This window comes from Thamnophis elegans, chromosome 2, assembly GCF_009769535.1.
Source record: "Thamnophis elegans isolate rThaEle1 chromosome 2, rThaEle1.pri, whole genome shotgun sequence".
Lineage (NCBI taxonomy): Eukaryota > Metazoa > Chordata > Lepidosauria > Squamata > Colubridae > Thamnophis > Thamnophis elegans.
Window position 1 is genome coordinate 110,869,586 of NC_045542.1, and position 25,476 is coordinate 110,895,061.

The following is a 25,476-nucleotide window of genomic DNA, read 5'->3' on the forward strand; positions in this document are numbered from 1 at the left end:
ATCTGTATGCAATTCCTTTTAAAATTTTACCTCAGTTCCAAAATCCTGTCTTTTCAATATGTCAAAATATTGAAGGGATATTGAAGGGATATAAAGAGCCTTACCTGGGCCATTTTTTGAAAGCAATGTTCAGGAACAGTTTAGAGTTTAGCACAATGGCATTTTACATGGTTTAAGAAATTAAGAAATTTTCCTTCCATAAAAGAAAATGAACAGTCCATTCAGGGCAGGGGTGGGTTCCTGCCAGTTCTAACCTCTTCTATAGAAGAGATTCCACAAATCTACTGTGCCGTTTAGAACCGGTTCCAGCTCCCTCCCCCTGCCCGTCCCCACATCATCAAGATGAAGAGCGAGAGGAGGAATTCTGGGAGTTGAAGTCCACAAGTCTTAAAGCTGTCAAGTTTGAACAATAGTTTTTTTTAAAGGGTTAGGGGTGCAAGGGTCTTGTAACTTGATAGTTTTAAGACTTGCGTGCTTCAAATACCAGAGTTTCTGAGACAACATTTTGGTTGCTAAGCAAGAGTGTTGTTAAGTGAGTTTCACCACATTTTACAAGTTGGCTATGCCCACCCAGTCACGTGGCTGCCAAGCCACTCCCACCCGGTCACATGGCCAGCAAGCCACTGCCACAAAGCAGGCCACACCTACAGAAGAGGTTCTAAAAATTTTTTGAAACCCACCACTGATCCAGGTACAAAAAAAGATGTCCTCTCAGGCATTCTATCCTTTGGGTCCCTAAAATCAGAAGGGTGCCCCCCAATGTTATTGTTTTTCCCTCTGTGATTGCACAAAACTATATTAGCAGAAGACTTCATATCACTATGTAAAACACACTGCAAATATATAGAATAGATTCTCTCCCTCTGTTTTTTAAAAAATGTCTTTTTATATGTTTCTTGCGCATCCTGTTGTTAAATACCCAAAAGAAAAAGACCAAAACATCTAGTTTGTCTGCTGTGTGGTGATAACGTGGAAGTTGGTCCCATTTCTTTTATTTTGGTATCAGTTTGCCAGAGAGACAGAAATACTAATAAATTATAAACTTGGGGATCAAATGCTAATGGATCCTGGCAGAATGATCACAATGATGCCACAAAAGCAAACTATTTAATTGAGCATAATTGCACTAGAAAATCTTAGGGATAAGAAAGGAAATGCCAAAGTGTAAAAACCAAAGAGTACAAAAGAAGCAAGTGGGTGGGAGAAATGGATGGGTAATTGAAAGCTTTTCTAAATATGACTTGAGAATATTTGGGAGGCAGGGGAAGAGAAGAGTAAGGGAAATGCCAAAAACCAGTTGGACAAAACCCGTAAGCTTTTTGCCTTATCTATGGGAATCAGATGATGTGTGTCATGCTAGTTTTTATAGTCATCGCCCACAGTCTTACCCTGATAAAATCAAATTTGACAGTAGCACAATATAGAGGTTTAACTGACAGCACACACAGCACATTTGCTAGTCATAATGCCACAGTTTAATGACTGACGCATCTGGGAAGCTAATTCAGATTTTTCTCTCTCTCTCTTTTTGAATGGGATAAAGGAGCATCCAGTTAATTCCAACCCTCAATTCAAGCCTTGTAACAAAACTGATGCTACATACTCTGTTCTTGTTCTGCATATTCTGCAAATTGAACTACAGGAGCTACAGCCACTCTGTACATACATCCGGAGAGAAAATTCATTTTGTACTTTGTATATACACCAGCTTGTTACTTTTTATGTCAACGAAGTAACTGGCCTTAATTGTTAAATAGCCCATGAATTACAAATGGTGTGCCTGTTTTGAGAAAAATTACAGGTTACAGAATTTTACAAGCAGATATAGTATAAATAAAATATTCATATAAAAATAGTCTCTTACAAAATATATTCTTTTATCCCATGGTTCATTTTCCAAAGGTGGAAACTTGTCTGGCGTTTTGCATTTATAGGTCGTGTGTTGTTTCCAACTGGATTTTTGAAATGATCCTTTTAAAAAAAAAAATTGGAAAAATTCTGTACTGTGATATCTAGAGGAATGAATAGCAATTTGAGATTCCAGACAACTAGCAGCATACAGCCCAAAATTATAAAAGATGCCTGCTTTTGTACTTAATACCTGCAGAAATTATCCTGCATTTGCAACTAGTAGAAATACCTAAGTAAACAATAATATATACACCTCAAGGGGTTTCCCCTCTACTGAATCTACAAAAATGATTCCACAAAAAAGCAGGCTATCTACTTTAATTGCAGAATGCTTCAAAAAAAATGGTGGTAGAGAGTTTTTAATTAAATAAATTAATATTAGTTTTATCTGCAAAAGTGATTAAATATTGCTATAATTATTATGCTGAGATTTCCCAACACGCTGTGCTAAAATCAGCAGCAGAGCAGAAAAGCAGCTAAACCAGTGTTTATATGGGAAGCACCCATTGGTCTACTTGCATTAGCACAGGCTGAAGAATGGGAATACAAGGAACAACCAACAAGGAACAACCAACAAAAGTTTTTTTCACAAATATAGAAATCCCTACAACTGCATAATTCACACTCTTTCAATGGAAATTCACACAGGTGCATTGTCCCCCGATTGTGGACAAAGCCCCTCTTAAAATATGACTTTTTTCTCAGATCACACTTTAGGCACGTTGCATGCCTCGTAAATGCCTCCTCCAAGATATTCAATTTTTCCCACAATTTTAAGGCAGTCCGTAATGTTTGGATGGCCCAGATTGAGTATTTCTCCAATGTATTTCATTTTTGTATAGTTTGCATTAGCTAAAGTTTTGCATTAAGCAAATAGTTTGTTTCTGGATTCCTTTTAAAGATCTGGGCATAGTGTTTGGGCTGTTCCCAAAAGTCTTTGACCAATATCCACATAAACACTGTTAAAAGGGAGGAGAGGAAATGGGATTATTTTACTGGATTTTCTTTTGGAAATCATTTGGGCCTTTGCTACAGTATTATTTAGATACACTGAGCTTATGTGCAAAAAAAAGGTGTGTACTCCAAGGCTTTAGGTTCCCCTGCCAAAGCCACGCTTTCATTTACAGGTGTAGACTTCTGTTCGTTCACTGCATGTGTTACATTTGACGTAACAGCACCAGTGAAATTTGCAGTTGCACTGCCAGACTCTGGAATATTGATGTGTATTATAACCTCGTCCACAACACATCAGGTCACAGCCATTGGTTTGCTGGGCTGTTTTGTTGCACATTCTGCCCTGTGTACCCACACTGCCAGTCACAGGATCCTCTTCACAGTAGTTGGGTGATTTCTCTATGTAGACTAAGTCTGTATCCATCGGTTTACGATAGGAGAGCGGTTTCTTTATCTTCAGAAAAGTGGGACGCTTATTACGACTTGCCCGCACGGGTTCAACCTGAACAGCTTCGTTGTATTTCTCCTTAAGGATATAGCCCAGCTCCCTGAATTTAGGAAGAGTTGTCCAGCATGTTTTAGTAGTGCATGATCCTGACACTCCATGGCACTTGCACTCCAACTTCATGTTATCTTCAAGGATCTGGAGTGAAAAGAAAAGAAGACATGATGTTTGAAACAAAGGAGGGAGGAAGATTTGGAGGCAAAATTAAATTATTGAAGAACTCACAATCCAGTATAATTATCCACACATCTGTTTTTACACCATCTACATGATGCTTTCAATGATAAAAACATGAACATGTTTTATAAAGCCAGAACAGGCGCACTATACTAGCAGTTGTGTTATGGTTTGTGTTCTCGGGTTGTGAGGTATTGCAAATTTAGCTCAATTGTATTTTAACTCCTTGCAAATTGTTCTGTTCAAAAAAAAAAGTATTGCAACTCTGAGATATTTTTAACAGAATTTGTTCCATATATTAAAACATAAAATCAGCCTGTTCAGTCTTTAAAAATATATTATTTTCAGCAAGTTCAATAAATGGGAAATAAATTGAGTATGAAAATATATTGGACAAACCTAACCATAGTGAATGTACTTACAGATAGATATACATTCCATTTTGGAGTAGGAGAACCATTGCATCCCCCCAAAATATATGCTAGCTGAGATCTTAATAACTGTCACTAGCATCAAAAGTGAAGTACAGGTAGAGATATTAAAAAATCTGGAAATTTTTGATGCAATGAAACACCTTGTCTTACAAAAACTATTAGAAATTTGGAAAGAAATCTAAGTATATGCCATGTTTCCTTTTTATACACATAAAGTCTCTTTCTACAGTGTTTTATGTATATAAAACAACAGTGAGATAAGTTGAGCAGAGTGAAACTGACTGGTCCAAAGTCAGATATTGTGGGACTTGAATCCGCGTGTTCCCAGCCAAAGTAACCCATTACAATACACTGACTCTCAATTCAGTTCAAATGGCTAAATGCCAATAAATATTGGCAAACAATTATATTTTTGCAAACAAAAAAAAACATTTAAAAAACAGCAAATACAGTGGTGAAAAGCTCCACAATTTAGAAATCAAAAGTTCTGAAGAACTTCAGAATATTCCATTCACACCCTTCCTCCAAACCATCCCAACCTCTACTAGATCAAGGCATTTTGAGAATGGCTCAGCAATTTTTGAAGTAAATCCCCTAAAGAGAAAGTGAGTTGAGGTATTCCAGGCTTACTTGTCCCTATCTTCAAGACATCTCAAACTGTTTCTAATCCAGAAGATATTTTGCCACCAAAACACTTTGAAACACATAGACTAGAAGAGTTTCAGTATGTTCCAGAGATGGAATAGAACAGGAATGTCAAACACAAGACCCAGGGGCCATATGCAGTCCATGGGGTGCTTAGATCTGGCCCATGGAGCCCCCCCTGAAACAGCAAAGGACCAGCCCGTGGTGCCTCTATCAGTGAAAATGGAGTTCAGGAGGACTACCCTTTGCTGGCAAAGGATTGCAGGAGGCCATCGCAGCTGAAAATGGAGTCCAGAAGACTGTTTTCACTAGCAGAGCGCTTGGTGCCCCCGACATGAGTGATGTCGAGCTGTTTATGCCCACCCTGGCCATGCGCACCCTGGCAACGCACCCTGTCCCCCCAAGGTCAACTACAACCCTGATGTGACCCTCAAATCGAGTTTGACACCCCTGGAATAGAATGTTTCAGAGGAGGTTTTTTTAACAATATTCCAATCCCAAATTAGTCAGTTTTTCTTTTTTCTAATCAATACTGTATATGTCTAGTTGTTGTCTTGTGTTCTGAACAGAACACAGTGAAAGTTGTGTGGAAATAAATTTGGAATATATATCTTTAACTGTAATCTCATGTTATACCCAGAAGTGCCATTATTTTCAGTTTCTATATTTATTTTCATCCTTTATTTTCCAATTTCTAATTTTTACGAAAATGAAATGTTACTTACATTGTGCTAAACACCACTATTCTTTTAATGTTGTTTTACTGATTGATTTGCTATGGTGTCATATCTGGCCCAATTTCTTACCTATCACAATCATTTTATGTATCATTAATAAATAAGTTTCCAAGGTGTTGCCAAGAAACAAAAATGCATCTCTATTACACATTCAAGCAGCCCTATCATTAGGATGTTTTTAAAAAACCTGGCTCCCTTAAGAATTTAGAGAGAAACTCTAAATTCTAAGGCCCTTCCAAATCATTTTTGAAATATGTACAGCCTGAAAACAGAGCATTGTAGGAAGGCTAAAGTAGGGTCTATCACAAGGAAACCCTGCACAGAGTCTAGTCTAGTATCTATAGGCAATTTAAATAAGGATACTTAAATAAGATTTCCAGTTTACCCTCCATTGAATAGGTTGCATTCTCAGAAGCACCAAACATATCTTGAGATGTAAAAAAAAAAGGTTTTAGTTTGGGAGAGCAACCATTTAATGCTGCTGTTCTAAGTATTATGATTTTCTTTATGTACACCATAGTGCATATTATTTTAATCACATTCTAATGATATAAATTATGCTTTGCGACATCCTTCGCCTTTCCATTCGCACATGCTCAAAAAGTGGCAAAGGCAATAACCTAATCTGCGCTCATTTTAAAATCTCATACTTCTGTACTCTGATTAAGCTTGTGGCTTTGATGAAAGTAGAGTACACTTTTACAGTGTCCAAGTTCCAATTCAGCCCACGGATAGACAGAGACATGACTACAGAGGGAATCAACAGCTCCATTTGAAAGAGCTGAGTAAGCTGCTGCAGAGGATCAATAGCTAAAAAGTCTCGTGACATATGTTGAGCTTGCTGTTCTCTGGATTGTATGTTGATGCCAGATGGAACAAGTCCTGTTTAATTCATTCTGATATTTCCTTCCTCATTTTAGACACAGATACTGTAAAGTATATCGCTGATAGGGATATGCACTGACAATAAGATTTGGATCAGGCACAAATTTCTTCTCCTGTGAAATAGTGAAGTTTAACTTAGGAAAAATCAGAGACTACTTGATTTGATCCAGGATCCAAATCTAATGCGAGTTGCCCCTTTTCCAATGTCTCTAATGAATATGGAATTTAGAGTGCTTTCACTACTTTTGTGAGGAGCTCTATTTTAACTAGCATCTCAGTCTCAGTATATTATGGTGCTCTGTGTTCCCAAAACATTATGGCAGAGTTGAACTATACTAGCCTTTGACTTTCAACAACAATTGGAACCAGAATTTTCCTTGCTAAGCAAGGCAATTGTTGCACCTGGTTTTATGACCTATTTTGCCACAGTTGTTAACCAAATTACTGCAGTTGGTAAGTGAACCACACAGTCATTAAGAGAATCTGGCTTCTCCCATTGACTTTGCTTGTTGGAAGCTGGTTAGGAAGATGGAGATCACATGATTCCAGAACACTGCAAATGTTGCAAACATATGCCAATTGCCAAGTGCCTGAATTTTGATCATCTTAGTGGGGTGATGCTACAATGGTTGTAAATGTGAGGACTGTTTGTAAGTCAATTTTTATAGTGCCAATGTGATTTCAAATGGTCACTAATTGAAAGGCCGTAAGTCAAGGACTACCTGTATGTGTATATTGCCTCACTATCATAGGTGAACTGAAGGGAAGCATCTTCCTTGAAGCATTTCAAAAAGATACTTGGATCAAAGCTTCATGAAAGCAACTGCATACCTTTAAAACTCCACATGTCACCATAACCTTTTAACTTTTTTATAGCATGGAATTAAATGTTCAGATAGTTTAAATGCTTTTGAGTGGAATATTTTGCCCAGTTTCTGAAAAACAGTAGCAGTGGTTTTGGAGCTAAGCTCCATGTAATTAAACCAGAAAGTTCCTGTAACTGTTGGTTCTGAAATGTGTTTAAACACGATAAATTCGTCTCTGTTTCTTAGTGAACAATTTCTATGAAAATTGAAGTTATTGTAGAGGTGCCCTGCTGTCAAGAGACCTCCCTAATTTAAGGTGGATTAAGAGATTTCAGTGTTTAAATTGTGATTTTTCTAAAAGGAAAATAAGTGCTTTTAACTTCATTGAAACTTGGCCATAATTATATAATATTTCCTAAATGGGAACTCTTAATAGTGTAAGTTTCTGTTAGGTTCAGAAAAGTGAATTCCTAGTTCTCAATGTGTATACAAGTATTTTGATTTGAAGGTCATTCCTAAATCAACTAATGTTCCTTAGACAACATCTTCTGAACTTCAGAAGTGGTTCTTAAAATATTCCACCCAGATTTATTCTTTCTCCTATCTGCTTTTCTTCCCTCTGCATATTCCATAGATGTATTTGCCTCTCCACACTGCTCAGACAACGAGTCTTCTAGTGGTCCCAATTCTGTTTATTCCAAACCAGATCAAAACTTCTTCTTTTTACTTGGTACTAGAGCAAGTCCCATGCATTCTGGATAACATCTAGGTCTAGGGCAATCTCAGTAAGAAATGTATTCTTTGGGGTATCTGAAATGGCAGCTTCCTAAATTTATTAATCTTTTCTGTAATATTTTCAACATCTCCTGGAATACAAAACTGCATCCCAATGCCAAAATCACCATTGTAATATGTGCTACCTGTGTCAGATTTTTAGCCATCTCAATACTGCTAACTCTGTCAGCTTTTTAGGTCTAATGACAGGCAATTGTGATTACACCTAAAAAGCTGTAAATCAGATTGGACTGGCATGGGAAATCAGGCAAAGCCAGATGTAAAGTCTCCAAATTTCAGGACTCCTCATCATGAATCAGCAGTGTGCTCCAGCTGCCAAAAAAAAAAGTCAATGCAGTCCTAGGCTGCATCAAAAGAAGAATAGTATCAAGATTGCGTGAAGTATTAATGCCACTCTATACTGCCTTAGTAAGATTGCACTTGAAATACTGTATCCAGTTCTGATCACCACAATATAAAAAAAGATGTTGAGACTGTAGAAAGAGTGCAGAGAAGAGTAACAAAGATGATGGAGAGGGCTGGAGGCTAAAAAGTATGAAAAATAGTTGCAGGAACTGGATATCTCTAGTCTAACAAAGAAAAGGCCTAGGGGGTGGCATGATAGTACTCTTCCAATATTTGAGGCACTATTACAGAGAAGAGGGGATGAACTTATTCTCCAAAGCACCTGAGAGCAAGACAAGAAATAACAGATGGAAACTTATCGAAGAGAGATATAACCTAGAACTTAAGAAAAAAGTTCCCTGACAGTGAGAACAATTAACCAATGGAATGGCCAGGGATGGGCTTCAAAGATTTTAGCAACAGGTTCTCTGCCAGGTTGCTGGGTGGGCATGGACATGGTGGGTGTGGCCTAGTCAGCCTCCTGCACCATAGAGGGGGTCACATTTTCACCCTCCCCAGGCTCCAGAAGCTTTCCTCAAGCTTCTGGGAGGGAGAAAACAGCCTTCCTCAGGCTCTGGAAGCTCTCTGGAGGCTGGAAATGGGCCTGTTCCAGAACTTTCAGGAGACCTGTTTTTCGCTTTCCCAGAGCCTCCGCGAGGGCCCTGCACTTACCGGGCATCCCAAACGGGCCTCATGGAGACTCCTGGGAGGGGCAGAATGAGAGTTGCAGGGCAGGGTGGGATTTGTGGGTTCGCTGGACTGGGTAGATCCTTAGCTAGAGGATCACTCAAACCTGTGAGAACCCACAGCAGCCCACCCTTGGGAATGGCTTACTTTCAGAAGTTGAGGGTGTTCCATCATGGAGGCTTTAAAAAGAGACTGGACAGTCATTTGTTTGGAGTGGGTATAGGGTCTCCTGCATGGGCAGAGGGTTGGAGTAGAAAACCTCCAAGATCCCATACAATTCTGTTATTCTGTATTCTGTATTTGCATATGCACAAGTTTTTTATAATTATGTATTGTTATCAGATCAGTATGATTCAATCTCCCCGAAGGTAGTCAAATGTTGCTATACTGCTTGTAAAATTAGAAAGATATTGAATGAGGATTAAAAACAAAATATAATTTATGAATTTTTGCTGATGATTTGCTGATAATTATGGAAAAAAACTTTTAAAGAAACATCGTATTTGAAAAAAGCCTGCGTGGGTCTCAGTACCTTGGCCAAGAGCCAAGGTGGCGCAGTGGTTAAATGCAGCACTGCAGGCTACTGCTAGATCAGCAGTTCAGCGGTTCAAATCTCACCGGCTCAGGGTTGACTCAGCCTTCCATCCTTCCGAGGTGGGTAAAATGAGGACCCAGATTGTTGGGAGCAATATGCTGACTCTCTGTAAACCGCTTAGAGAGGGCTGAAAGCCCTATGAAGCGGTATATAAGTCTACTGCTATTGCTATTGCTAGTACAAGAGGCATTTTATACAAAAAAAAAATCAGCAGGCAAAGAAAGGTAGTTAATCTATTGAGAATTGTTAAACAAGAGCATGGAGAATATGAGATGCAATTAGGTCAATTGACCACAGAAGGATTTTATTTTCATGGCTTTTGTAGACATAGTTAAGAGAAAGATTTAAGATAGATAACAGATATTTGGAATTAAACAGCACAAGACAGAATTTGAAATTGAATTATGTACAAAGAACATATAATTGCTAAAATATATACATTTTTGTTGAAATTTCAAAAGAATATGATAAAATGGGGAAATGTCTCACTGAATTTTACATTATAATATAAAAGAGAATGTTTGTGAAATGATGCATCTTTGATACACGACTCCAGAAAAATTATCTAGAATGTATAAAGTACTTTGAATTGATATTGGAAATGTGGAAAACATAAAGGATCATTTTATTATGCCTAGTGAACTTGCAAAAATGTCAGAAATTTTTGGATTCAAATTCATAAAGGGATACAAAGAATTTTAAAAATATTTTGAATATTCAGTTGAAACCAGAACTCTTTTTGTTGTGATTACAGTAATGGATAGATAACTAGAAAAGAGTTATGGAATATGGCTTTTTACATATAATGACTGCTGCAAGATTATTATTTGCATAAAAATGGAAAGACTCTGAAACACCCATAATGGAGGAATGGTTGGTAAAGACAATAAAATTAACTGAAATGACAAAATTGACTTGCTGGATTAGAAAAAGGCCAATAACCAGATTTATTATGGGCTGGACCCTCCTTTTTCCTGAAAAAAAACTGCATTAACTAGTTATTTAAAAGATCGGACTGGAAGAACTGGAGAAAACCAAAAGAAAATCTTGTACTAATTGATTGAACTAAATATCAGAAAAGTACTCTTATTTCAGACCAACATGTTATTAGGGTGTTGATCAAATACAAGATATCTGGGAAATGATCTCATTCAGAAAATGATGGAAGTCAAATTTAAATTCTCCTTATAAACAGCATCACCATCAGATGGATTTGCAACTGGCTAACAAACCATACTCAATGAGTAGTTCTTAATGGTACTACATCTACATGGAGTATGACATGGTTCCATCTAGGATGATTAAAAGGCTGGAAATTAAAATATAGGAAGAATGGTTGCAGGAACTGGGTATGGCTAGTCTAGAGAAAAGAAGGACTAGGAATGACATGATAGGAGTATTCCCATATTTGAGGGACTGTCACAAAGAGGTCAACTTATTTTCCAAAGCACCAGAAAGCAAAAGACAAGAAACAAACATGACACTTGTAAGAAAGCTGCAGAATTACAGAAGAATATGTGTACACTAAGCATTACCAAACTGATCTGTTGTGGAGTGGCAGAAATCAATAACGAATCTTTTTGCCTACCCCCACACTATAATGGAGAGGGTTGTACCAAGTCCTGCAAAAATTAATCTATGATGTTAGCTTATTTGGGGATATGAGTTCCATAAAATGCCAATCTGTAAAGACTCCACCAGAATGAACATCTGGGTGTCAAATACCAAATTCTTATCCATTTAATTTGTGTTAATATCTTATAGTGCAATATTTGCCCAACTTCATGTCTTTGACATCATCTGCTTTGAGAAGAAGAAGAAAAAAGAACCTGAGAAGGAGATCAGGAGATCCCTGCTATGCCAGTCTGTTTTAATCCTAGTCACTTGACATCTGCACCTTTAAAGGATGGGCTGTTGTGGTTTACTCAGCTGAAGAAGTAGACATTTGTGTATATTATTCTAACTTTTTTCTCCTGCTTAGATTTTTTTTTTTGTAACATAGACAAAGAAACCCCTGGCACTTTTTGGGCTGAAAAAAGCCGCCTCGGCTTATACTCGAGTCAGTGAAAAATTTGCCCGAAATGGAGGAGAAAAGGGGGCGGGGCCATGCCGCTGGGTGACACTCGTGAATGGCCCAGTGCCCCTGTGAGTTTCCCCTCCCTCTGTGTCAGTTTGCCGCGCAGCGCGCACCGCACCATCCCCCCTCCTCACGTTCTAATGTAATGCAGGGCTGTCTTACGATTCCCCTTCCTCCCCCTCCTGCCGCTCTGCAACGATGTCCCACCTCCTCCTTGTTATGGCAAGCAGCCACATAGCGATGTCCCACCTCCTCTGGTACAGTGATCCAATGATAGGAATCACTGTGCCGTGTGTCATAGGAGGCAGGACATCGCTCCCGCGGCTGCACGGGACATCATCATCACAGCGGGACATCAGCATCATGAGGTGAGTGAAGTATTTCATTGAATACACCGCTAGTTTACTGTTTTTCTTTGAAATAAATATTCAAAAACATTATTGGTATCTATTTTTATTTTTGAAATTTACCGGTAGCTGCTGCATTTCCCACCCTAGGCTTATACTCGAGTCAATAACTTTTCCAGTTTTTTGTGGTAAAATTAGGTGCCTCGGCTTATATTCGGGTCGGCCTATACTCGAGTATATACGGTAGTCCCATCAGAAGTTTTGTTTTTTCTGTGCTGATCCAGAAATTCTGCCTTAAATTCTAGGAATTCACTATCCCTACTGAAAGGAGGAGGGATTAAATGAGGCATCTGGACCATTAGTGAGTTTGCCTATTTGTTGTCTTCTCCAGCACTAACAAATAGTTTAGTGTTGATTTGGAGGCAAAACTGTATTAAAGAATATAGCAATTGAGAAAGTGGAGTCCTTAATACTCTCTGAGCTTAGTTCTTTGCTTGCAGATGTTTTTTTATCTGACTAGGTAACATAAACAATACTAGTGAGTGTGAAGTTCACTGCCAGCTTAAGTGTTTATACACTTTATATATAGTAGTTTATCCTGCCAGTGTTGGTGAGGAGATGTTTTTCTCCTTGGTAGTTCCTTGATTAGGAATTGTTTTCTGCTTCATTGTTTGTCTGGTGTTATTGCTTTACATACAATTGCACACCATTCAAAAGAAACAATAAAATAGCTAAGAAGTAAACCAAAAGATCAGAATACATCCTCTCCATCAACCTATACCCAGATAAGTACCAGACAAATATCCAGATTAACCAGATAAACAATCAGATTAACATCTTTCTTTTCCCATTTTTTTTTCTTTCTCTGTCATATATTTCTTATATGCTGCAAGCTACTCTAAGAGGCTTTCTGGGTTACTGCTGCTCAGATTTCCAACAATGTGCAAAGAAGAACAAAGATTATAACAAATTTGGAATACAAATTGTATGATTAATGGCTAAGAGAACTAGGTATGTTTATCCTAACAAAAGGAAAGCTTGGGGAAGACAAGATAGGAATCTTAAAATACTTGAAGGGCTGTCATAGGGAAGAGAGCATCAGTTTATTTTCCATAGTACCTGAGGGCAGGTCAAGATGCAATGAGTAGAAATTCATCAGAGGGAGAGATCCCATCTCAAAATAAAGAGGGATTTGCTGACAGTCAGAACAATTAATCAATGGAATAGTTTACCTCCTAAAGTTGTGGTTACTGCATTGTAGGAGGCCTTCAAGAAAGGATTGGACAACCATTTGTTCTGGATGGTATAAGGACTTCTGCCTTCAGCAGGGGGTTATACTAGAAGACTTCCAAGATCCCTTCTAACTCTATGATTCTATGATTCAAGGACCCAATCAAGGAATTACCTACTTAGAGAAACAAACAGTAAATAACTGAATTGAGGAATTAACAGAAACTCTGCCACCAACACTGACAGGGCAAGTCAGTTGTCTAGAAACAGAGAGCAAGCCAAGAACTGATGATATCATGTAGTTGGGCAATGAAATATCTGCAAGAAAGGAACCAAGCTCAGAGAGCAACTAGGATCCCAAAAACTAGATTCTGCTCCATGTACAGTCTCTTTTCAAAAGAGATGATGGAGGCATAGGTCACTGGGAATAAGTTGATAATTTATTGTGAGAATGTTTGCTATTCCTCTAAATTGTTTATCTGTGTCAATTTGATAAATCAAATAAAATAGAACAAATAAAATTATATTTTATTATTTTTTAATATATAAAGTAGAAACAGGAAGTTAAATATTTTAAGTAGGAATTTGGTCTCATTTCATTCCAAAATAAACATTCAGATTGTAGGATTGTATGTATGTTTGTATCTATGAATATATAGAATTCTGTACAATACTGATATAGCAACTTTTCCAGGAAGCTTTCAAAGGTAGCCCTTTTATTAACTAGTATTTAAACTTGGATTGCTTTAACTTGCTTTCTACAATTAAAACTATGTATTCCCAATCTTATCTTTGAACACCAATGCTAAACTGTCTTGCTGCCTTTGAATCCTTACTTATTACTAACCCTTTTGATAATGACAACTAAAGAACAATAAGGCTTCATATGAAGAATTCTTGTTTGCCGTTTCACCATTATTATCAAAAGGAAAAGAAGAGTCGAGAAGAATCAAATGTTTCAAATTCATTTTTGATCAAAATAGATAAGCTAGTGAAACAACATTCTAATGGAAGTTAGAGACATAGGATGTAGAGACATAGATACTTGTTGCACAGTGATTAGAATGTAGCATTGCAAGCTAATTCTGCCGACTGCCAGAAAGTTCAATCCTGACCAGATCAAGGTTGATTCGGCCTTCCATTCTTCCAAGGTCGGTAAAATGAGGCCCAGATTGTTGGGGGCAATATGCTGATTCTGTAAACTGCTTAGAGGGGTCTGTAAAAGCACTATGAAGCAGTATATAAGTCTAAGTACTATTGCTAAAAGTCAGAAAAAACAAATGGCAAACTTTTCTGCCTTTTGTAATATGTACAAGTATTATAATCCATACTCTTTCCAGCTGCAGCATACAATAATGGGAGAGATTGTGATGTAAGAAAGTGAAAAATTAATTTAAGATTATATAAGTCTTTATCATCAAATTTCTCAAATGAATTTAAAACAGCCAATAAAAATTGTTCCAGCTCTGGATATATACCTTGGTGCCAATTCTGGCAGCAAACAAGGCCATCAAGCACAATGACAGGAGCTGAAGATATATTATAAGGGTGTTATAGACCCACAATTATCTTATGGACCCTGGATTGCCACCTCTGCATCATAAAGATGCCTTCTCAATACACACTTAGAAACAATTTTTACTGTAATCAATGGGATTAACTTTTAAATAAAACAGATTGTTTAATAAAACATAACATTAGAATTCCTTCTTTGTGTAGCATCTTTTAAAATCACAAAGGTCAGAAAGGTATATGTATGGTAGAGTAATAGCTACACTACACCCAAGAGCATCTTCAACCTTAGGCTTCAGTAATACAAAAGGAAGCTGCATGGAAGATTTCAAATCAGCATCTAGCTGCACAAGCAGTTCTCCCACACACAAACACCTCGCTCTGTTGGATAGTGGCCAACCACTTGAAGGCTTTAAAGCAAAGATCAGCAATGTTAAACAACAGCAAAGTCAGAAAATGGCTTTTAAATGGCATGATTAACACCTGAGCTTCAAGGCCTAGGTGGCTTTGTGGCTGATACCATAATATCACTTGATTCCAGAGGTATCTGAGCAACCTCCATCATTTTTTTAATTATTCAATAGGAGGATGTTCTTCTAGACTTCCTGGAGTCTATGGCAATTTTCAAACGTTCCAAACATATGAGGGCATTTAAAGCTTTTTCTGCTGGCATGACTTGAGATAGCTGACTGCTACAGCACATATTTTTGGTTTCCATACTAGTACAGCAGATTTCCCTCTTCAAAGATACCTGACTTAAAGGCCAGACTAAGACTGGCACGTCAAGAGTGGAGGAGGGAAGTTTCCCTTTGTGGTGCTATCTCCATGAACCTATTCTAGCATGGAGGCCATGCTTTGCTAGCAAGTGTCCTTTGTTCAACCACTCCATGTTTACAATTATTTTTTTTCCATGGTTAAAATGGCAGCTTATGGCCCTCTCAACCAATTCGTGTTAGAAAACAGAATTAAGACTCTAAAGAGAAGACTAAAACAACAATTAAAAACTCTCATCATCAATACTATTCAGGGTGTCCATGGAGGAGGACAATTACATTAAAATGCAGCTGTTAACTGGGTGATCAAAGCCCAGCCACTTTTTAACATGCATGATACATCCATTAAAAGATCAGAGCATTCCATTGTCCAGTTTCATCTGCCATTTTGATGTTGTTCACATACAGAGAGACACATAGACAGCCCTGGTGTATTGAAATGTTGCAATGACAGGAAAGAAAAAGCTGATTGGTATTTTTAAAAAAGCTAGGCTAGGTATCTGTGAAACCAATAACATTATTCAGATTTAGGAGCACAACATGTAAATGCATAAGTTATTGATCATTTGAACAGCCTGTGAGGAGATTCCTTGAAAGTTTGGCCATGTATTGAACCTTTAGATTTATCTTGTGGTTTATGTTTCTTTCCTCATTAACTCATTCTTCTGCTACTAAAGTTTATGTGGTCGAAGATGATAAAAATCTGGGTCCATTTCTTTAGAGTCTACATTCACGTAACCTATTTTACAAAACACCCTCAGATTTAAACTGAAGATACTAATCAGTTGGCAGATATTTGGACTGAATTTGTTGAAAGAAGGAACATTCCTCAAAGTAAGAGTTGTCAGGGATATATATGTATATCATTTCTTAGATTTTTATGCTTTACTGGAGAAAAAAATTGACACAAAAGGTAGGGGAAGGACTGTGGCTTCGGGGCAAAACATGTGCACAGAACGAGTATCTGGTTCAGTCCCTCAGGCCTTTAGGCATGGCTGTAAAGAATCCAAATTCAATCCTAGAAAGCCACTAACAGTAAGAATGCTCCTGAGCTATATGGCAAAACCACCTCATTATAACTCAGTTACCAGTATCCAAAATGGTTTATCGCCACATAACACTTTTAAAACTGTCGGTAATTCGATTGCTCTTCACTTTTTTATCTTCTTTAGAATAAATTCGTACTTCTGTGTATTCCTATTGTAAGTTATGACCTCATCTTTGATAACTGCACATTGCATTGTTCTTTGTTGTATTTGCTTTCAACTGTTTGATGCCTCAGATTTCAATTCAAGCACTGAAAGAAATATAAAGTGCTCCCAGCACACGACATGATAGGATTACTAAGTCAGTTCACCTAAATCCTGCAATGAAGAGGCACATCAAATAAAAAGCCACCTTGATAAGTCCTTGGTTACAGGAGTCTTCTAATGCAGCCTGGGTCATAATTTATCACAATGACTCATAATGTGGTGTTATGTGTAATATGATGTAATGCTGATGCAAAATTCCATTCATTGAATTTCAAGGTCACAAAAGAGAAAACAAGTGAGAGAAAGAGTACACTTTCCTTATCGTTGTAACCAAATGTTCTTCCTTGAAAAAGCTTTGACTCTTTCTTACACGTGCTCGTATTCTGTAAAATTCCTGCTTGAAAATACTCTTCTGTTTTGTCTAGCGTATCCATTAAATAACACACTTCTGCTATTCTCACAAGACCTTGATTAAAAAGGAAGTTGACTTTGATAAAAGCCAAGGCTTTTCTTAACCACAAAGTGATTTTCAAGCAGCCACCTTGTGGCTGAGATCTGCACTGGAACTGATTTAGCTCACAGCTTGCTGCTTTATTGCCACAGTAACTAAGATGCCAGTAGCCAAAATGAGGCAGCTTGCAGAAGTATTCAAAGATCTCCTTCTGAGAGCTAGAAAAATATTATATTGGTGAATGCTTCAGTTTTAACAGTTTAAACATATTGTACGGTAAAAGTACAAAGACAGTAAGGACATGGGAAGTATCTACTGAGTTGCACAAAAATATACTTCAAGACAAGTTATGGATGTGTTCTATGGTTCAAATTTAAGATTCACAGATGATGGGATGCCCACGACAACTAAAAGAATACAGAGGATGGGAACATCAACAAAACCCAAAACTGATGTCAGTATCAAAGCTACCATGGCCAAGCTAATCAAAAGCAGCTCATGTTACTTCAGCCAGGAATATGTCTACAGATGGTTTAATTTTTTAAGTTTATTCTTTTCTACAAAAAGATGGGACTTATTGCAAAGTAGGTGTGTTTATCAAATTCCATTGTATTTTTAAAATTATAATATCACAGTCAGTGGTGAGATTCAAATAATTTAACAACCGGTTCTCTGCCCTAATGACCAGCTGAGTAGGCGTGGACCAGTGGTCATGTGACCATGTGGGCCTAACCAACTCAAAGTCACTCACATCAATGGGCGCTTTGCTTTGGCTGTTACAATGTAATAAGGGTTAACCAGAGAGGCAGTTTCTGTAAGCAGGGCAATAAAGATTAGGCTAGAAACAACTCCAGAATGTTTCCTTCCTGCCTTCCTTACAGGATTAGCCCTGTAAAAATGGAAAAAACCAAAAGGAGATTTCTTCCAACCACCAGTTCTCCGAACTGCATAGAAAGTTAACAACCAGTTATCCCGAATAGGTGCAAACTGGCTGAATCCCACCACTGATCACAGTGTTCCATCTGCTCTGATTGTGTATTTATCAATACTGACAATGAGTTGTGTTTAGATTACATACCACATTATATGCCAGATGCAGGATCGTGATACAGAGAAGAAATGTTAATTATGTATTTTAATGTTGTGATAATTATCATAGATCTTTAAAAGGGCCCTATCCATAATACTTTTTTTGTACAGAATCAACTTTAGCTGGCTAAACCACTGGATCAGGGGTGGGCTCCTATCGGTTCAGCCCGGTTCAGCCAAACCAGTAGTGGTATGCTGGCCTGGTTCACAGAACTGGCAGTGACCCAGGCTGGACACGCCTCCAAGCTGGTTCCCTGGTTGCCACTGTCACCGCCGCCATCTCTTTTTTTAGTTCTGTGCATGCGCAGAACAATTTCCATTGAATTGTGCATGCGTGCACAACACACATTCTGCACATGCGCACAGAAGAGCAAACCAGCAGTAACGCTGGTCAGAACCCACCCCTGCACTGGATACATGTTTAATTTAATTGATTTCTGGCTTTTAGGTGAATAGTTAATTCTGTTGAAGTTCAGATTGCTGAAGTCAAAAGGCTAGTTTATAACATCCTTCAATGAAAGTTGGTAGATCACAATCAACCATAGTTCTTCTTTATACTACAAAAATCAGTAGATTGAGTAGCTCTGGATAATTGGCAAAGAACAAGAAGATATTGCCTTCATATCCTTCTTGAAGTTTTATAATGACAACTAGTGGGCTTATCCTTAACAAGGATAAAGTACAATAAGTTTCTTGAACTGATCTGATAAAGTTCTTCCTAGATTATTTTACTATGCACAATAAACGAGTAGATGGCATAATTAACTCAGAAAATGTTGTTATTGTTAATATTGCTCTTAATGGAATGTAGCAAGAAAAGAACTCTGAAAGAAAGGATATTCCCTGTGAAACCATTGACCATTTAAGTACAGAATATTCCTGACACATTCCCTTCCACCACCTTGTAATCAAATAATCAGATGAACCTCAAATCAACTGATGATATTTCATCAAAAATATTCAAACTAGATTATCTATCCAATTGAAATAAGGTCGGGGGAGGAGAGACAGGCTAATGAATTGTGTCATATGATGACCTTCATATAATAATTGCTTGGCCATTTTCTGTTCATCAAATACTTTCTTCTCCTCACTATTTTAACTAATGGATTAGGAAAGAGATGGTTAAGATATAATTATCCTCAAATGAGTAAAGATATCCCAGCATCCTCAAATGAGTAAACTATGCATTGTACTGAAATGGAAATAACTAATTAACAATCATCACCAAATAATGATTAATGTAATTATATTAAAACTGCACTAATGGAATTTGATTGTAGAGTATTCTAATAAGAAATTTTTCATATCTCAGTGATAACTATGGTATGCCTTAACAACAACAAAAGAACTCTTTGGCATGTAATTATATTCCAAATCAAATACTTTGAAAAAAAAAGTCAAATGGTATAGCAATTTGATCTGATTTTTATATTAAATATTTTATTATCCGTTAAGTAAATTCTACATTTAAAAATGCCATTTCACCAATGTTTATATTTTGTGAACCTTCATTTAAATAGCTGAAATAAACATCAAAGTTATTAGTATCTACATAAATGAGCTCGTATGGATTTCTTTAATACTGTTAACTAGTCTTATGCTGGATTATAGAAACAAGAAATTGCCAATAATCCCAAAATCAATACAATCGTTCCACATTGGGCAAATATATAAGTATCTGCCCATTAAACATCCTTTAAATTTGTGGGGGAAATGTTATAGGGCCAAAAATAGCACACATGCGATTTTCCCTAATAATGCATTCTACAAAGTGAAAGTTGTTGATTATTAGTATTAAATGCAATTTAAGTACACTATATTGCCAAAAGTATGTATCTACCAGCCACTTTTGCATTACAGTTTATATATTTGAATCAGTGGTGAAATTCAATTATTTTTACTACCAGTTCTGTGGGCATGGCTTGATGGGCGTGGCAGGAGAAGGATACTGCAAAATCTCCATTCCCACCCCACTCTGGTGCCAGCTTAGGTGGTATTTGCCGGTTCTTCAAACTACTTAAAATTTCCATTACCGGTTCTTCAGAACCTGCTGAATTTCACCCCTGATTTGAATGCTAGTATGTGTTGTGATACATTGGTAGTCTGCGGAGCTGGCAGCAGAGTTGGACGGTGAGGAGGTTGGGGAGCAACATGGGCCAGTCTTGGAGTCTGAGGAAGGCTCGGACAAGGGCTCTGTGTTGGAGGCAGAGAGGGAGCCAGGACCATCTGGGAGTTATGTGCTGCCTCTGGAGTCTCTGGAATCTGACATCAACGAGACAGAAGAACAGTATGAGCCTGTTCCTACTGTGTGCATGCGCAGAGCTTCCAGAAGGCAAGAACAATTAAGACAAAAACAGCAACCCAGGAGTAAAGCTTGGAGATGATTGGCTCATCCGATAAGACATAAAAGGGGAGCAAACGGATGTGAGCCTTTGCAGAAAGCAATTTTGTTCATTCTGGTCAGTTCAAACTCTGAGAAACTCTGTTTGACATTGTGCTCCATTTGGCCTTGCAAAATTAATTGGCATTTAGGTCTTTGGCAGTGTTTAAAGGGAGATAAAGGTGAGTGCTTATCAGCCTTGCCCTGAAAGACTGATTTTTCTACCAACAATCTGGGACTCTAATGCTCTACTGAAACTTGTATGAATACAGCAAAGAATACATCTGTTCACATGACATTCAACAAAATTTTAATGTGTGAAAATTCACTATACACATTAGGACTATTGTTAGGTAAAATCCCCATTGGGAGAGCGAGTGCATTCAGAGAAGCGTTGTGAGAGTGTTGTTGGAGAACACACAAACCAGCATACAGAGACACTGCAGTTTAAATAGTTTCGTGGAAATAGAGGTATCAGAGTCCATCAAACAGTCCAAATCATACACGGTTAAGACAGTCAGTCATCAACGTCTTTCAGTTAAGGTATAATCCAAATAACATAGTCCATAATCATACAAACAGTCCGGTACACAAAGTTTGCTAGCAGTCTCAAAACTTACAATAGCTCACGCTGATCACTACATGGCACTTCTAACAGCCAGCTTCCAAACACTCAGATCAGATCAGCATCTAACAGTGATTCTGGCTCCATCTTATGGCCGCTTGAGGAAACAGCAACCAATCACATTTACAGCATGATTTAAAGAAACAGGTACAGCATTGCTACATGATTTATATATTGCCAACCCAACCGTTAGATTATATTTCTAACAACTATGCAATGCTTTGAATTCAGTTTCACACACACACATGCTTCCCAGCCTGAACAGTTCTCACATACCAATTGTGCCACACTAAAAGATGTCTATAAGGGAAGTAAGGTGGAAAAATGTGCGCTGTGACATTGTGACACAAATTCCTTACATATTTGCTGACTATGTTATAACAAAAGCATATAAAGACAGAGCTTGCATTGAGATGTCAAAATGCACATTTTGTCATTTTGGTGACATTCAGTGACTGCTGTTATGTAGATATTATAGGAGAATTGTCACGTTAATATTTAAGTATAGTATTAATTCTGCTCTATTGTGGGGAACTATTGTATTGTCTTTGAAAAGAAAATATTGTTATGCCGTTGTAGTAAAAATAACAAGAAAAAAAATCCCATGGAATTCTAAGGCCAAATATAATAGTAACTTTTATGGGTTACAATCTACTTGATCAAAAGTATGTTACACGATATGCAATATACATGAATTTAGAATAAATACCAAATGGTAAAGATGATACAAAGACCTAAATAAACGTCTTTCAGCATCCTAGGATGTCCCGAAGGTGCTATATTCAAAATTTGTTAAATAGAAATAATTATCATCAGTAGCCCATGCCATCACTATTCAGCAAAACCTAAGCCTTATGTGTGGTAAAAGAGACCAATGGATGTTCCCATGGCTGTATCGGGGTGGGGGTGGGGGATTACTGCCATGCTTCCAAGAAACAGGAGCTGTGGTATTGCAGTGGTTAGAATGCAAAATTGCAGGCTAACTCAGCCAGCTGCCAGAGGTTCGAACCTCACCAGATCAAAGCTGACTCACTCTTCCATCCTTTCAAGGTCAGTAAAATGAGGACAATATGCTCACTCTGTAAACAGCTTAAAGAGGGCTGTAAAGCACTGTAAAGCGCTATATATAAGTCTAAGTGCTAGTACTATTGCTAACAGATCATGTGTCAGAAATGAAAAATTCATCAAATTATGAAATTATTCTGGGGATTCTAAATTTGTAAAAAAAAAAAAATTTTTTATATATATAATCATTTTTTCAGTCCCATCTTGCCAATTTTACAGTTTTTCATACAGAATGAGAAAAGTACATTCTAACCATGAGATCTATTCCCTGCATTGAGTTGTTCCAAACAGAATTATGATTTAAAAGCAACAGTTTGGTACTAACTTTTTATCTTACCTTCTTACACATATGATGCACTCATTACTTCATGAATAATAAATAAGTCATAAGTAAAGGAAAAAAATCTGATCACTGAGCTACATGCATGATTAATGTTAATATATTATTTCATTATGAATATGTTTTTCTTGTTGTTGCTTCCTGCTTTATTATTGTGATACATCCTCCTTGTACAAATAATTTCCTGAAAGTCCGTTCCATTGATATGCAAATTCACATCCTTGTTAAATGGGAAGTGACATTACCTTCATAGCACATGCACATACATAATACAAAATAATTTGCTCGGCCACATTAGGAGCGTAGCAAAGGTGCCTACCTTCCGCCCAGCTTCATTGTTGTGCAAATTCATGAGAGTCCTTGCATTTTGCTTAATCTCCCTTGCATCCACAAACACTTTGGAGAATCCTATTCCATATCGGATGTCTGCAGAGCATCCTCCCCATTTCCATCCTTCGTCTTTGTGGTACTGTCCTTGCTTTTCCTTGTCACAACCACAATTGCTCAGGTTCCCCTGGGTGCAGGCAGCAGTGATGGCATGGGCTACTCCAGCAGCAATGATGGCATAGGTGAACGCTGCTTCTCTACTACCTGAAATAAGAATTACATGTCTCAGAAAAAGATAGACTATTTGGAAGAAGAAGAGCAAAACAGCGATAACAATAAAAACACAGTGTGCAAGTCTATGCAATGAAAAGGCTGCAAGGCTATTATTATACATGCTTTAAATTTGCAGCCATAAGCATTTCTTGTCATATACGAGCACTCTTCTTTTGTTGATGCTCAGACACACCCCAAAGAATCATGCTTTAGTAGAGACAGCATATTTTTTAGCATTTCCCAAAAATGTCAAAATAGTAAATACTTCATAATACAAAGCAAAGTTGCTTTTTTTCAGTTTGCAACCTGTAGTTCAATGAGCTTTTTAAATACTCAGTTGGAAGACTTTAGATCAGAGAAATGTTTCACCGTGTGACTTAACAATGTACAGGGTGTTTTAGACTCAGCATAATAATAGGAGTGTCATCTGACAGAAGTGCAGAAGCAATACACAAGCTTTATTACACTTACTAGTTACTTGCTGTAACTGATACAAACACAGTGGTTGGAAAATGACATCTTCAAAGTACAGGCATATTGTACAGATACTCCCTCAACTTACTACCACAATTGAGACCCAAATGTATGTTGTTAAGTGAGAATTTGTTGTGAGTTTTGCCCCATTTTACGATATTATTTGTCACAGTTGTTAAGTGAATCACTGCAGTTGATAAGTTAGTAACCTGGTTGTTAAGTGTATCTGGCTTCCCCATTGACTTTGCTTGTCAAGAACAATTACTTGAAAAAAGTAATCACATGACCCTGGTAGGCTGCAATGATCATAAGTATGAGCTCGTTGCATAGCATCTGAATTTTGATCACATGATCATGGGGAATGCTACAAAAGGTTGTAACTGTGGAAAATGGTCATGTCACTTTTTTCAATGGTTTTGTAACTTTGAAACTTAATGAACTGTTGTAAGTCGAGGACTCCCTGTATTTATGGTCAAAACACTTTTTCTGAATAGTTGTTGAACTACACAAGCTCTAGTATCTATCTATAAGTATCTATTAACACAAAGAACTACGGCATGTAGTTGCTATTTAGACTGCATTAAACACCACATAGGTTTTAGAATCTGGGGAGTTTTCTGCAAATTCCATGAATGGGTGACAACAGGCTGCAAAAAGGCCAGTTGTCAGGGGTGATTGCCTGTCCTTGCCCAATTAAAGAGAGAGAGGGAGGGAGAGAGAGAGAGAGGGAGAAAGAGAGAGAAATTAAGCCCTATGGAATTCATTTGGTATTCCTTGTGGCTGGGAATTCTGGGTCTTTCAATCCCCATACCTCTGGAAGGGATCATGTTGGAAATCACATTCTTTGTTCTCAGCAGCATTGTTCTCCATGGGTGATCTATGTATTAATTCTGGCCTCTAAAAGGTTTGGTTACTAAGAATATTTGTTTCGTTATTATTTGCCACAGATAACTGGCAGCGTAATGGATTCAAGCTTGACATCAATAAAATCTGTTAAGAGATACCTTTGTGGGTTTATCATATTCCTTTTTATGTTTAGTTTTTATTGCATGTGTAGATAGAAGAATGTTGTGCTTTTAGACTTCTTAAATTCCTAAGAAACGTAAAACTATCCAAGGAGTATCTCTGACATAAGCATAATTTAAGTATGATTTAGATTAGACTAAGGGAACAAGCTGTATGTATGCTTTTTTATTGGCATATTTCATCTCAGGAGGATGTTTCACAGACTTTGCACATGATTTAGGAGAAGGTGAACATCTTACCATTTACATGGAGATGTTACATGTTAACTCATTCATAACAACAACAATAAATATCAATATTGTGCTATTTGGGAAAACATAATTTTCAGAAGGCGATTGAAATATATCCTTTAAAAATAAAACTAGGAATCCTTAATTTTTCTTGTCTGTCTACAAAGTTTGAAGACTGTCTATCTTTATGGTTGGTTGTTATGGATCAACACAATTTAATAAAAATTAGGAATCTTCCCACCAAGGTCTTGAACTTCAACTCTGAAAGGCCAGTTTTCTTCCTTTATTTATACTCTTTTTCATTTATTTTCTAACATTATTTCGTGTGTGTGTATGGAGAGAGTCCCTAATTTGCATCTTCTTACCTATCAAAAGATTTTCAGCCAGTGCTGACCAGAAATCTTATCCATGTTCCATCCCTCTGTAACAATCATTGTCATTCTGACTGGTTTTTCACAATCAAAATCCCCTTATTATGACAATATA

General features: G+C 37.4%; 1 protein-coding gene across 1 annotated transcript in view; it reads right to left on the reverse strand.

The window, feature by feature from the left end:
* Window positions 1–3,028: 3,028 nt before the first annotated feature.
* WNT7A (Wnt family member 7A) overlaps window positions 3,029–25,476 on the reverse strand; it is a 45,368-nt gene continuing 22,920 nt past the window's right edge. The window contains exons 3-4 of the mRNA XM_032210997.1: window positions 22,980–23,251; window positions 3,029–3,508 (exon numbers count right to left, since the gene is read on the reverse strand). Of these exons, the coding sequence (XP_032066888.1) occupies window positions 3,029–3,508; window positions 22,980–23,251 (752 nt within the window). The remainder of the gene's footprint in view (window positions 3,509–22,979; window positions 23,252–25,476) is intronic.